The sequence below is a fragment of the Gopherus flavomarginatus genome, chromosome 4, assembly GCF_025201925.1.
Source record: "Gopherus flavomarginatus isolate rGopFla2 chromosome 4, rGopFla2.mat.asm, whole genome shotgun sequence".
Lineage (NCBI taxonomy): Eukaryota > Metazoa > Chordata > Testudines > Testudinidae > Gopherus > Gopherus flavomarginatus.
The window spans coordinates 19,387,849-19,403,267 of NC_066620.1; the positions used below are offsets into that span (position 1 = coordinate 19,387,849).

At 43.5% G+C, this 15,419-nt stretch overlaps 1 protein-coding gene across 1 annotated transcript; it reads right to left on the reverse strand.

Moving 5' to 3' along the window:
• Nucleotides 1-6,564: 6,564 nt before the first annotated feature.
• On the reverse strand, nucleotides 6,565-13,852 carry PROKR1 (prokineticin receptor 1). Its single transcript, XM_050952201.1, has 2 exons — nucleotides 13,179-13,852; nucleotides 6,565-8,701 (listed from the first exon to the last, which is right to left on the reverse strand). Exons 1-2 carry the CDS (start codon nucleotides 13,664-13,666, stop codon nucleotides 8,005-8,007), a joined length of 1,185 nt encoding a protein of 394 aa, XP_050808158.1. The 5' UTR covers nucleotides 13,667-13,852; the 3' UTR covers nucleotides 6,565-8,004.
• Between the last annotated feature and the right edge of the window lie 1,567 nt (nucleotides 13,853-15,419).

Here is a 15,419-nt window from a genome sequence, read left to right on the forward strand (position 1 = left end):
CATGGTCTAATCAGAACAATGAACGCCTAATGGTATGAGAGTATATTCCAGGTCCCCAGGAAGGTAGTGGCCATGATGGTGAGGTTGAGCTTAGCTTAAGGAAATTCCCAAGGGACCACTCAAAATTGGAAAGTCAAAAAATTGTGGCAAACTCACTGCATCAAGATTACCTAATCAAAACATATTGCCGGTGATCACAAATATAAACATTTCCTTCCATTTCTAAAATCCATCAGCTCATTATTATGCCAATCTATGATCTTATCAGACCCCATATCGGTTATTTTATCTCAAATCCATCCAGTTTATGGTGTGTGTGTGTGTGTGTGTGTGTGTGTGTGTGTGTGTGTGTGTGTTCCTGCAGCCCCACTGCTTATTTTAGGACACAAGCTACCTCTGATTCAGTTGCTATGGAGGAAATATTTTTTCTTTCTAAGGGTGGCCACTGCAATCAGAGGTGTTACTGCAGCACCTGTAGACAGACCTGAGCTACCTTTGATCTAGCTAGCTTGAATAACAAGAAGCTGCCGCAGTTTGGACTGGCCCCTTGAGGGTTCTAAGTAGGCGTGTACAGCCTGTGCTGCCTCAGTTTCGTTGCTATTGTTATTCAGTCTAGCTAGATCAAAGGTAACGCAGGTATGTCTACCCGGGCTGCGGTCACATCTCTACTGCAGTGGAGATGTGCCCTAGACTAAGACCTATGTCCCCAAATTATGTCATCAAATGATAGGCATTGATATACTGTGCCACTTCTCTGCACACCAATGGTTATCCTTAGAAGCAGTGTTTAAAAGCTACAGCATTCTAACAAGTATTCAATTAAAAAACGCACTCTTCTGTGCCATCGTCTTCCCTACAATTGCACCAATGGGAGAGAGAATAACTGGATATTACAGTAATCTTAAATTATTACTTTCAGCTCACCCATCAGCATGACTGATCACAAAGTGTTATAGTAGGCACTTTTTTGCAGAGGGTACTGTAATATAAAAATGTATTACAGGTATGGCAATGTAGATGCATTCTGTCATCTCGAAACAGTGACACGAGATTCTGGAAAGCTGTCTTATTTGGCATAGATTGTTTTTTACTTCCGCCAAATAGAGATGTCCTTAGTGTATGTCGCATGAAGAAACAAGATCCAATATTACATTGTAGAAATTCACAGCCTGGCTTCTCATGGAAAAAGCAATCAGAACTATCCTTTAAAAAAATTATCTAAGTAATTCAGTTCTATTCTGGCCTGTAGAGTGTTTTGTATACAAAGAAGTACTGCTAGAAAAAACACCAACAGTTTGAGCAGAGAAAGATATGATTGTGCCAGATTCTGTTCACATTTACACCATTGTAAATCGAGAGTACCTTCACTATAATAAAGGGAGTCACTACAGATTTATACCCAGTGTGAATTACAACCATATTACAACAGAGTTAGCTGCCTAAAGAGTTGAATTAAATAAGAGAGGCAGATGTTTGGCCAGTTGAACTTTCCAGACTTTTTGTGTCAGTGTAAATCAACATAACTTTTCTAAGTTTATGCAAAGTTTCCAGGCTGGGATCTTCAAAGGGGCCTATAGGAATAAGACACCCAACTACCATTGACTTTCAAGAGTAGTTGGATCCCTAATGCCTTTAAGTGTAGACGGTTGGAATGTTGTTACTTTGGTAACACTGTTCAGTGCATCTGTCCTTGGAGCTCCAGTGTGCAGTGCAGCCTGCTAATTCAGCAGACCTCGATGTCAATCACAGAAAGACCTCAGGCACAGTTTGGTGACAAAGGCATTCAGTCAGGTTTATTGCCTTCAAGGCATAGTCCTAGCATCCAGACTCGGTGGTTACAGGTACACTAAACAACTGTGCCCAGGGGTAAGGAGTGATTCATTACCCCATTATGTAAAGAAGCCCTAAGTAATGAAATCAATATAAATTTGTTGTCAAACTATCTTTTTGGATTCCGCACTGGAACAACTATGGGTTAAGAATGTCTCTGTCCTACTGTAACCACTCCACAGTAAAGGTTGAAGCTTCTGTTGTAACTCAAATTTTCAGCTCCATCTGCTCGAATTTATGCTAGGGATTGGATACAGAATTTTGGAGTTGGCTTTTGCGTCCTCACCCAGCCCTGACCGATTAAACTCCACCACTTGAATAATACTTTCTAGAGCCAGGGCCAGAGATTCTAAATTACCCCTCCTATGATTGCCTCCTCTTGCCGGAGTAAGTATGGACACAGCTTGGATTTTCTGGAATGTTTCCAGTGCAAATATCCCAGAAGAGTGTCATTAGCAGTCTTGGTAAATGGTTCCTGGAGCCCACTCAGAGGGGATGCACTACCTGCCAGAATTCACTGACGTTGTTGGGCCTAGTGTTCAGGTGCAGGGTGGTGTTGGTGGCCTGTGATGTACAGGAGGTCAGACTAGATCAGTGATACTCAGACTGAGGCTTTCAAGCTGCAAACAGCTCTTTAATGTGTCTCCTGTGGCTCTTTGCAGCACATGATATTAAAACACTGTGTTTTTAATTATTAACCAATCAGGATAATAATTATACTTGGTCGGTCATTTTGCTTTGAGAATATTATATATATTGTGGCAGAGCTACAACCTTGTCCCTGTGGGTCCTGCGCTGCTAGGTGGTTTATGCTAGCCTCAGTGGCTCACTGCGACCCTCCACATAGCCCTTCTCTCTCTAGGGCCAGGTTTACAGTCTACTGAGCCCTTTTCATCATAAGCCAGCAAGGAGGTTAGTGAGAGAACTCCCACAATCTCTGTTGTCTCTAGGGCTTATTTCAGAACAGTTTAGCCTCCTGTCCTGACAGGGGCCTGTCTTCCCTTCCCAGGTGGTGTTTCTGTAGTGGCAGGTTGGAGGGGAACCCGGGCCTGCCCTCTGCTCCGGGGTCCAGCCGAGGGACCTTAATGGTAGCAGCTGTTGGCAGCCAACCTTTCACTACCAGACTTGCTACATTTGCCTGGGCCACTTCCTCACAGCTCTCCTGCTTCTCCCTTCTTCACCCTTACCTTAGGGCTCCCTTAATGATGGCTTGAGGGTGTCTTCATTAACCAGCCCTTCAGCCGCACTTCCTCTCCTCTGGCTCCCTGACTGTCTTCTGCCTGACTGGAGTGAGCCCTTTTATAGTATCAAAAGGGCCTTAATTAGAGTCAGGTGTTCACATTACCTTAATGGACTCACCTACTCTTTGCAGGTTAATTGGAGTCAGGTGTTCTCATTAGTCTGGGGAACTCCCACTCTGGTCAGTCAGGGAACAGAAAACTGCTAATCCAGTGGCCAGTATATCTGCCTTCTACTACTTTGTTGTACCCAGCTGGCCTGGGTCTATCACTATATATATGTAAGCAGAGTCAGGATGAGCGCTACCCTGACATCTGGTGGTGAATTGTAGGGAGTGTGGAAAGAATTCCAAGAATTTCAAGGAGTGTGGAAAGATTTGCATTGGCATCCACCCCCCACTTAGCATAAGCCCACAGCAGACTGGGATGGTTATTTTAACAGCTCTGGGATCCCCAATTCCTTTGTTATTGGGGCAGGAGGAAAAAAAAGTTTGTCACCCTGATTGTGTGAATGGGGAGCTGTGGGACTGCTTTGTGACAGAGAGGACTCAACCTCAGCTTGTTGGTACTTGCTAAACATGGGACATGGGTTCCAAAACCCCATGAATGGAGAGAGGTTGGGGACTGGTGTGTGCCTGTGCCTGGTGGTATGGGCCCTTTTGAGGGCCTGGAACACATATTGCACAGCCTCCTTTCTCCACTGTTAAAGAGTAGAGCTAATTTTGCTTCCATTAGGAATCCATCTAGAGACTGCTGAGCTGAATTCATGTTGAGCCAATGGTGCACCAACACCAGGGCTCCCCTACTAAAAGCTGAAATCACTGAAGGGGCTGAGCTGAGATCACTGAGTGCTGTGTTAACCTGTGGGGGAGCCTGAAGACCTATTGTTAAGTGGCTGGCAGAGCGGAGCAGTTTGCAGCGTGTTGGAGCAGCCTATGGGACAGTGAGCGGAGTGAAGTGGTTTGCAGGGACAGCTGGAGGAGCGGCACAGCATGATGAAGGCTGCAGCAGAACTTCACGGAGAGGTGGAGCAGTTGGCCCTGGCCCATGTAAGGTGCCCCTTAACACCCTCTGTGGACTCTCCCCCCGCCCCTTTCCACCCAGGCTAGGGGGGTAAAACTCTGCAGATAAACTCTTGAATTCTGGGGTGGCACTGACCAGAGACTTTCGGGTTGTTGGACTTTGGGGTAATTGGACTTAAGACCCTAAAGGGGAAAGGACAAATGTACTTGGAGGTGGGTTTTGTTTATGGTTTGTGTTATAATCCTGTTTATGGTGTTTCTACAATGGGATGCCGCATAGTTTCCTTCCTTTAGTAAAAGGATTTTGCTACACTCAGACTCCCTGCTTGCGAGAGGGGAAGTATTGCCTCCTAGAGGCACCCAGGGGGGTGTGGTATGTAAGTGTCCCAGGTCACTGGGTGGGGGCTTGAGCCGGTTATGCATGGTGTTATTGAAACGGAACCCCTGGATACTGAACCCGGCCCTTGTTGCTGCCAACTCAGAGGGGCAGAAGCGTTACATATATATATATATACACACACACACCAAATATATATATATATACATATATATATATATATACACACACACACCAAATACTTCCCTTGTCATACTGTTTAAATATGAATATATAGAGATATATATTACTATAGTAAATGAAACAATTAATTCACTCTACTGTGGCTCTTTTGGGTAATGTTGATTGCTAACTTGGTTCCTGAACCCACTGAGGTCTGAATACCACTAGATTAGATGATGAGGTGATTCCTTCTGGCCTTATAGTCTGATTCTATAAACATAATATGGTAGCCCTCAGGTTTTTAGTTAGCCAGTAAACAATCCCCATCCCTTCAGATTTCTACGCAGGTCTGTGAAATAAATAGCTTTAATACATTTCTAGGTCATAAACTGTACTCTAAAAAGTGAGTTTAATATGTTTTTATACTAAAACCACGTGAACATGGCTGTAAGGCCCTCTACAGCACTCGGATAATTAATAAGTGCAGATAATTATAGTGGAATTTGAATACTATGGGTATTTTTTGCCTTCCTCTGCAGCATGACATGTTTGTTACTTGCTGGGATTATATGGGTATGTCTCATTTTATCAATTCCTTGCCATTGCAGGGGCCTCAAGGATCTTGGCCCTTCCTATTCTCTATGTGGCACACAATAGTTTAGTGTCCTGTAGGCTGTAATACTTTGGTTTAATTTTGGTTGTTGGGTTTAGTATGTTGGTGCTAGGGGGTGTTGGTGGTCTGTGATACAGGAAGTTAGATTATATGGCATTAAACCCTTCTGGCCTTAAACTCTGAATTCTATATTACTTCCATTAGACATAATTGTTTACACCTGTAATGCCATGGCATCCACCTCTTGCAAGTTTCCGCTTCTGGTCGGGTGTGTCTTCACTTCTCTGTTTATGATAACCTCTTCTGGCAGTTTCTCTGATAGTTTCCTGTGACTCAGCCCTCCGGCCAAATCACTCTCAGTCTGTACAGAACACAATTCAAACAGACTCCTTCTGGGATATTAGTCCAACAAGTCTTTAAGCGCTCCTGGTCCTGGTAGGAGGCCATGCTCCCAGGGCTTCCTCCTGGAGACTTTTTGCCCACTCTGGTCTGTTCTGGCCCCAGATCTCCAGCTGGTCCTCTTAACAGTTCAGATCCCCTTCTGGGGATTTATCATTGTCCAATCTGGGGGAGACCCAGGTCCACCCATTACTCTGGGTCCCAGCCCAGCGACCCTAAGAATAGCACCTTCATATCCCTTTAACTCAGTGGTTCTCAACACATGGTCTGCAGGCCACTTGTGGCCCAATCAGCACACAGCTGTGGTTCATGTGATATCATCAGGGCCATACAGGTACTATATATAGTGTGGATCTGGCCCACATATGCAGCCCACAATGGTAAATAGATTGAGAACCACTGCTCTCACTAAACTGCTTTCAGTTCCTTGGGCCACTTCCCCATGGCCTCTGCCTTCACCAACGCGTCAACCCTACCTCAGGGCTCTTCTGTGTTCAGGCCCAGCAGCCAGCCAGAAGATTTTTCTTGCTCCCCCGGACCCTCCCAGCACTGAGCTGTCTGTGGTGCTGTACTTCTCTTTGGCCAGCCAGGAGCACCATCTGCACTCCTTTGACTACAACAAATAACTGACTGATCTGCACTGCAGCTCCTTTTATATTATCCTGCAACCCTCTGATTGGCTAGCCATTTGAAGCCTTCCCCAGATTGGCTGCTTCCTGTGCAGTCTGTCTAGGCAGCTTGGAGAATTTAGCTCCACTGCTCCTTTCCTGGGTTCGTTGTGGCAGAACCCTGAGACCTCCAGCAGGGGCCTCTGGGCCTTCTCCACCCCATCACATCACCACTGAACTTTGCTACCAAAATGGTATTATTGACATTTTAGTCCATTCTTTGATGTAAAAAAATTTGAGTGTGAAAAGCAGTTTTCTTAAAAATAATCTTGAATGCTGCTCAGATTCCCACATTTATTGTTTTATTAAGTAACAGACATTTGTGCTCACTTTAAATTCACAAATAGACAAATTATTTACAAACGCGGTTTACTTCAAAGGGAGGCAGTATCACATACACAAAAATGACAAGCGTTCTGCAGCTCAGTAGAAAAGCCTTGATTTCAATGCATGAAAATTCATGAAGTATAATGACTGCGGCTTAAATGAATGTACTTCACTGACAGTATCTGTATAATCACAGTTACTAATTAAAAGAAACACTGATCCTTGTGCTATACAAAAACGGAATGATAAAGATGGAATTAAAGGCGATTACACAGAATTCATCTGGACGTGTTGCATGGTGCACGATTTTGCTACATTTACGCGGACATCAAGTGACAGTCAAACAGCAAATCAGTGACACGTTCATTGAGGGCCAGATTCTCTCTCTCTCTTACTCACAGTGGGTGAACTTCACCTTTTTGCAGGGCGCCAGCACAAGCCCTATACACTATATATGTCCCACTTGAACCCTATTTTAAGGGCGTATGTGGAACTTAAGCAATGTGCACAAGGGTGAATTTTAACCACTAAATAGCTCCTTATTCAGAAAGTAGTCCCATTGAAATGAATGGGCCCGCTCTTGGAGTATGATGGTCATAGCATCAGTGAGGGTGACAGAATCTGGCCCTAAGCAGGCAAGGAGGAACTCCTCTGTGCCGGCGGAAAGATGGAGCCATTCCATTTTCAAGTACCCAAGAGCAAAGTAACATTCTGCGTAAATGTACAAAGGGGGATGAGATCAAAGTGTTCTATACAGGACGCCACAGTAAAGGACGTAGTAGTAAAGGTCTTTGCTAGAGCAGGAAATGGTAGAAAATGGGCCCGGTGGCAAGGGGCTATGCTGTGGATCAGAAGGCTGTGTGGGGTTGAAATGTCAGTAGGTCGCTAGACGCTTGGGCACTTGAAGGAGTCTGGACATTTTGAGAGGGTAAGGAGTACCATAAAGCAGCAAAGTCTTGCTTCTCACCTTAGTGAGGTGGAGAGGAGGTGGGCAGGGGGGAAGGATGCGTGCCTTAAAGGCAAGGGTCATGGGCTGGAAGAGGGCAAAGGTCACACCCAGACTTAAAGGGAAATGGCGGGAATTCTCAGCATCATTGCTAGGAGAGATGGGGGAATTTCAGACCCAGACACTACAACCTTGCTCTTATATAGAACTTGCCATTCCTAAATTTCAAAGGCATTTACAAAAGAGAAGTATCAGTGTTCCAGTTTTACAGATGGGGAAATTGAGGCAAAGAGCGCTGGGACAGCAGGTCACTGGTATAGTTAGGAACAGAGTCACGGTCTACTGACTCGTAGTCCAGTGTTCTCTCCATTAGTACATATCATCACAGAAAAAGAGAATTTTCTGAGGCAACGCCCCCCACCCCATGGAATATACATGCCATGACAATAGAACCACAAGAGATTACTTTAATTTTATGCAGTCTACCTCTTCTGTGACAGGCATTGCACTAGTTTTAATGTCTAAATCTACACTAGATTTGCTGCTATTATATGTAGATCTCCACCTAAGCAACATGATCTTCTTCAAATACTTCATAGTATTATTCTTTACAGTTACAAAGCACATGGTGTTGATCATGCTGTTGCTCATGGCAATGCACTCGACTATGTAAAATGCTGTAAGGTAATGTTTCTCTTTCACAAAGACTGTAGGGAAAAAGTCACGGACAATAGTGAATCCATAGAATGGGGCCCAGCAGAGGACATAGGCAGTTAGGATACACATAAGTACCATGACCGTTTTTCTTCTGCACCGGAGCCTCTTTCTGATCTGCTCTGTCTGGAACCCTGGGACAGTTTTAAACCAAAGCTCTCTGGAGATCCTGGCATAACACAGGGTCATTGTGATTACGGGTCCAACAAATTCAATGCCAAAGATGAAGAGGAAGTAGGATTTATAATACATTTGCTGGTCAACTGGCCAAATCTGGCCACAAAAAATTTTCTCCTGATTTTTTACTATGAATATTACAGTTTCAGTAGTGTAATATGCAGATGGTATCGCAATGAGTATGGAGACTATCCAGACCAAAGCAATTAGGAAAGTAGCTGTTTGATAATTCATACGTGGTTTGAGTGGGTGGACAATGGCCAGATACCTACAAAAGATAAATAACACACTCAGAACAAAGTCAGGAAAGCTTATTAACTAAAGCACATTTCTGAATCCAAGCAGGGTGATTTACTGAGGCAGGGACAGAAATTGTCATTGTTTTAAAAAGGGAGAACTTGACAGACATTTGCTTTCTTGAGGGAGCAAGAGGTGAAGATAAGTCAAAAACGAAGCAGCCTAAAATTAGGCTCCTAAATCCATAAATAAGCATGTGACTGAGTGGCTGGACTTCCAGAAGTACTGGCCCTCTTGTTATTGCTCAGCACTTTGAAGATCTGGCTGTCTATTTAGGTGCCTAAGTATGGATTTAGGAGCCAAAGTTTTAGGCTCCTGTTTTTTAAAAATCATGGCTTAATTTCCTATCAATATGGAAACATTCTTTGTTTAACCTTGATCCCAAGTTATGAGAGAGAGGATGAAAAGAAACTGTACACATTTTCCAAGGGTTATTAGGTAACACAGATACAGTACACGGTGATTGATTTGTGTAGTTCTTAGATGGACTAGCTGCACATGCATCTGTGTGAGAATTGAAAGCACACAGTAATACATCTTTAGAGGACAAAGGAGGAAAATACAATCCTTGGCTGAGAAGTACTTGGCTGTGCAGGATTAGGGAAGGTTCAGTTACTACCATTGAATCTCTGTGTAAAGACATTTAAAATATTTTATAGGGTAATAAAGGTTTGAATTGAAATCAGACCTACTGATGCTTTTAAATATTTACATCTCAGGATGTTTTCATGTAATTGATAAAGGGCTTTATATATAAAGCCTGGCAGTTTACTCTAATGTGAATTTTTGTTTAGTGTGTAGCAAGAGGCTATTGGTAATAGGAGCTTAAATTTTCTATGCCCATTTAGCTGCCCTATTACTTAGCATGATGGCAGCTGCTTGTACTCATTATTACAAGACTGCAATCAATTTGCTGCTGACATTTACCATGCAGAAGTTAACAAAAGGTAAGGAGAAATCTTAGTATTTTATATGCAAGATGAATCAATTGTTATTGACTCAATTAAGTTAAAAAGGCACAAGGGGCCATATTATACCATCTGTTTTCACTCAGATCTTGATGGGGAGTTCTGCTTAATGGAGGACACAATTTGGCACAAGAAGATTTGAACCTTCTTTTCCACATAAGGAATATTTTGATCAAATGTACTTTCAAAATGTGTCTCCCCTCCCAAGCTATCTGTAGTTTTCTATTTCACATCAAGGTGTAACGACTGTTTAAAATAGTGCAATTTATCATTCATTAGAAGGATTTTATGCCTGTATAATATATATCATTGGATCACTCATTCATAAATAAATGAAGTGTCAGTCAAGTTACTTGGGTGCCCCATCAGGGTTCAAATGCATACCTCAAAGTCGTCTTGGCACAGACAAGGTCCCATGGAATGGCAAAAGTGCTCACCCCTATAGGAGTGCAATGGAATGGACAACTGTATATTTTTATTATTAACTGAGTGCTGCTTCTCTTTCCACCAAGTAAAAAGTTCCCCATTATCAATAAATGCCAGTAAAACAGAAGAATACACCAGCCCAGCTTCTCAGTGCTGGCTGAGAAGTGCTTGGCAGAACTAAGGAGGCTAGGTACAAAGGTGACGTAAGCCACCTTCCTGTCCCCTTGATCCTGGGGCTTCTCTGCCCTAATACCATCTCCTTGTACATGGTAGAGCACTCTTCAGGCTGCTCCAAATTGCACTAAGTGATCATGGCTGCCATTATGGAAGCTGGAGATTGTGTGGTTACAAGAATGTATGTGCATTATTATGTTTCTAGCATTATTATTCCCATCTAGGGTATCCCAGGGATGCAGGATGGGCTCAATATGTTGGCCAGAAAAAAATGAAGAGGTCAACATACTGCATTGCCAAATCTCCAGAACTTTGTTCCAAAAATAACGAATACTAAGTATATGAATGTTTGTACTTTAGAGTATCTTACTGAAAAAATGTTTTCCCGAAATATCTTTTTAAATAGTGCATCTTAAGCTTGCTTATCACAAGATTATCCAAGCTCTCAGATAAACAGAATGTGCTCATTCTGTATCTGAATATTAGCAATTTCTTCTTCTTCTTCTTCAGTTAACCATTTTGAGCAAAAGAGATATGAACAAATTATAGATCGACATCTGCCCACTCACAGAAATAACCACAGGGGGTTTAATTGATTGCTATTGGGCAAAAGGAGTTTTTAGCAATTTTTTTTAAAAAAGTAACCCTCTTACAAAAATAGAGAACATTTAGGCTTTAAAATTGAATACGGATTTATATAAACATTCTGGCTTGGTTTTGCAATAACTTTTTAAAAATTCTTTTCCAGGATCATTTTAGTAGATGGACTGGGAGAGATGCTGGAAAATCTTCTCCAGGCTTTTGGCAGGCACGAGAACTTGATGACAAGTAGCTCCTATTGTCTGTTTGAGAACAACTTTGCGTGAGGTGATGGGACAGAGGAGGTGACTGAATAGGTCTGTACAAACCATTCGTTATGATCTAACAATTAAATCAAATAGAAAAGAGTAATATGCTCAAAACAAAGACATAAAGCCAGCTCCCGAACTGGTGCACACAGACTACACTGGAGCTATGCTGATTTACACCAGCTGAAGAACTGGCTCATAGGGGCCGGTTCATCTCCTACTTAAGCCAGTGAAAAGGCTTGACCCAGTTCCCACTGGAGCTAGTGGAAAGACTCTCATTGATTTCAGTGGAGGCTGGATCAATAGTAACTATACTACAGTTAGTGGAGTTAAATCAGTGTTAAATTGGCATGAGAGGAGAATCAGGTCCCCCAAACTGCAAAGTGAGATTATAACTTAAAATGGCATAGAAAGGAAATAGGATAAATTGCAAATATTAAGGGAAAAGAACAATAATACTAATACACTGAGCTGTCCTAAGTCTTCAGAGGTAGTCATGTGGCACTGTGGTATAGGAAATGACTTGTGTTGTGTGATCTTTCTGCCTGGAAACAGTCTTTTGTGATTTGCCTTCCATGGGTCAATTGTAACAGACCTAACTTTGGTGTCAAGGTGGATCCAGGTATCTGAGTCAGTGGAGCACACGGCCAATAAAACAAAAAGTGAGAGGAAAGAGCAGTAACCACCTGATGTGAGCAGGGCCAGTGCAACCCATTAGGTGACCGGGTGCTAACATTTGGGGGCGGCGGCCGCCCCAGTTGTCCACAGTATTTTGGTGGCGGGACCATCTGCCACCTCTGTCGGGGGCGCCATTTCAAGAGCGGGACCTCTCGCCACCTAGGGTGCCAAAAAAGCTGGCGGCGCTCCTGGATGTGAGGTCAGTGATTATATTTTAAAAATTCCTACAGGGAGAGAAACTCCATACAAAGGTCTCAGGGATGCAAAGTGAAGCAAATTGTGTGGGATCTGGGCATTGTGAGGCACCCATGGTCTCAGAATCCAGTTTGCAGAGGCTCCTTTAATGGAACTGGGGCTTAAACTAGGTGTCATTTTCATAACGGCATGAAAAATGCAAAAGTCTCTGGTTTGACGTCCACATGGGTTCCTATAGGACCTTGATATAGTCCTTTGCCTGGGAAAATATTTGGTATGTGACAGTGCCAATAAATAGGAGAGGATAGTGAGTTATTGATGATTTAGACCCAGAGAGAAGATTTTTGGATGCCTAAAGCTTAGCAACCAATTCTATATTTAAATATCCAGCTTAGTGCTGCCAAGTGCTTGATTGAGTGGCAGAAGTGGGATCTCAATAGGGCCGGCTGGAAAACAAGAATTCTGGTTCATAACATTTTTTGAAGTGCTGCCATTCATTTTCTTTCCACATCAGAATGAAAACCAGATGTTTTGAAATATATTACAAGAGACCAAGACCCCAAAATAGCCAATTGCCCAGTGATCACCACGGGAGTACCCTAACCAGTGGACTACAGAGTAAGACTCTCTCTGGCCCAATGAATATGTAATTATATATGAAAAGTGGAATAGCTTCCACAGAGGAGACTGAGAGAAAGTGACTGTATAGTCCAGTGGCTACGGCTCTCCCCTTGGATATGGAAGATCCAGGTTTAAGTCTCTGCTTTAAATCAGGTAGAGCAGGGACTTGAACTTGGGTCTCTCACATGAGTGCTCTAACGAGTAGACTTTTGGCTATTCTGGGATGGTTCTCTTCTCCAAAATTCCATCCTGGACCCGGGGAAGTTTTCCTCAAAACTGACAAAAAAATCCCACAACCCAACATTTCATCAAATAATTCCTGATCTGTGCTCAGCACCTCCCAGGACCAAGCTCTTAAGTGGCCTGATTTCTACAAATCTGCTGGATATCAATAGGGCCCATAGGTGCTCAGCACCTCTAAACATTAAGCCACTTATGTAGATGGCACCGACACTTGAAAACCTTGGCCATTGAGAGGGACAAGGATCCCTGGTTTCCTCTCCCCATATAAATCAAACCATCCATTTCCCCTGCTTACCTGTCTACGGCTATAGCCAGGAGAGCATTGGTAGAGACGTAAAGGGAGACGGTGCGTAAGTAATTGACAGAGGCACAGAGCACATGGCCGTGTTCCCAGGACAGCTGCCGCACCACATAGTAGTCCATCTCAAAGGGACAGCAGACGATAGCCACGATGAAGTCTGAGATGGCCAGGTTAGCAATCAGTAGGTTGGTGAGGTTGCGCAGCTTCTTGTAGCGGGCCAGGGCAGTGATGAAGATAAAGTTGCCGATTCCACAGACCAGCATGATGCCGATGAGCGCCACTCCAATCACAATCTTGGCTGCGAAGAAGGTGCGGGTTTTGGTCACATCATCCTGACTGTCCAGAGGTAAGTCATAATCGCTGTAGCTGAAATTGAATGGGAAGGAGAAATTTCGGAAGGAGGTGAAGTCCCCACTGTGGAGGTTGTAGATGGCAGCGAAGTTGATGTCGATGGTGGTGGAGTTATGCTCTTCCTGCCCCATAGTGGTGTCTCTGCTCTTTCCACGCAGGCAACTGTGCTGGGCTCCAGGATCTTGTTAATATCACCTGGAGAGTGGGAGAGGAAGTGGCAGGAGAGCTTGCCTGATGCTTTCCCCAAGGAGCAAGTCACCTTCTCCTCCTCGTCATCGCTGTGAGGCTGAAGAGCAACAGCAACATTTGTCACCTTTTTATAGAAACAAAAAAGAAGGAAACAGAGAGAGAGAACAAAAGGTGACAAAATTGCTGAGCTGCAAGGAGAGCGTCTTCTCTTCATTAGCACTGCTCCCCTTCCCTCTGGTGATCTGCAGCTGCATGTATAGATCTGCCTGGAGAAAAAGTGCCATGGTATGGAAAGATTTCTTTGTGATTATTGTCAAATCTGGTGAAGTCTGACCACATGTTGGATTTTGATCTTAATTCAGCAGCAGCATTTTATTTAGTAGGCAGTTGCATTTGCACAGACTGAAATGGCATGTGGCAGGACTGTGAAATTCATGTTAAACCTCTGCTAGCCTCTCTGCCCACAGGCTGTCATATAGCTGAGTGAATATGAGAACTTAGGACACGGCACCTTCATTTGCTGCAAACACCCAATGTACCTTTGGATACAGAGGCTTTGTACTCTGCCTAGGGGTCTCTGAAGAGCAGCATTACAGGATAGAAAAGAGAGGGAACTGCCTCACTAGCTTCTAAATACATTAGCTAATTAAATAAGAGCCTCCAGGACACATGAGGGGTGGAGCAGCTAGGACATTTCTTTTGGGCAACATTTAATTGAGTACAGAGTGCCAAATTCTCAGCTACTATAAATTGGTGCAGCTCTGCTGAAGTCATGAGCACCTCACCAATTTACACCAGCTGACGATATTGCTCGGTTGAGCTGATCAGAAAGGTCTAATACATGGACAAATGTATCTCTAGGAGTGAGGACCCCCTTTAACAAAGAGGGACTTTATTTACATGAAAAGGAACATCCTTCTGACTTGGAGAACAAATGTTCAAAACTGTTGAAAGGAAAGGAAACCCCGTTTATCTCTTTTCTTGTCATTTCTACAAACGATATCGAAGGAACTTCCAATAATTCTGTACATTTTGAAGTGCACCACATACAAACAACCCCCTCAGCTCCCATGCCCATGTGTGCTTTATGCACCAGAATGCTAACAGAGATGTCTCCTAGAATCCTCTCAACTCACTGCTGGAAGTGATCCAGCCCTTCAGTTACTTATAGTTGGAGGCTCAAAGCGGCACATAGCACTGGGATGAAATTGGAAGGAGCTGCTGCTTCATTGCATTAAAGCAGCAAGTCCCCACAATGTCAAATGTCATCAAGCAGGCCCTACTTTGACTGCAGAGGACAATCTGCAGAGCGGAGCTGTCCTTCTGAGCTGCATTTTCCACAAAACCGGCCACAGGCTGCAGGGCACTGATTCTGATGGGTTGTGAGAGGAACTCTCATGCAAAACTTTCATTTCCAATTGCACTTGGACTAAAAGAGTTGCAAAATGACACATGCCATCTAGAATAGCAAAGAAACTAGATTATCATTTCAAACAGCCATCCGCATCATACAATGCTGCACCCAGCCACCTGGTAACTGTGCAAATTCAGTCCCAATAAAGAAAGAGAAACAATCCAGGAGCACCTGAACAACATGCTTTACAGCAAAAGTGATGATACATATTTCAAACAGTTTTCCTGCGAATAGCAGAGGAACTCCTAAAACAAGACAACCCAGCAACAACTGACTACCTG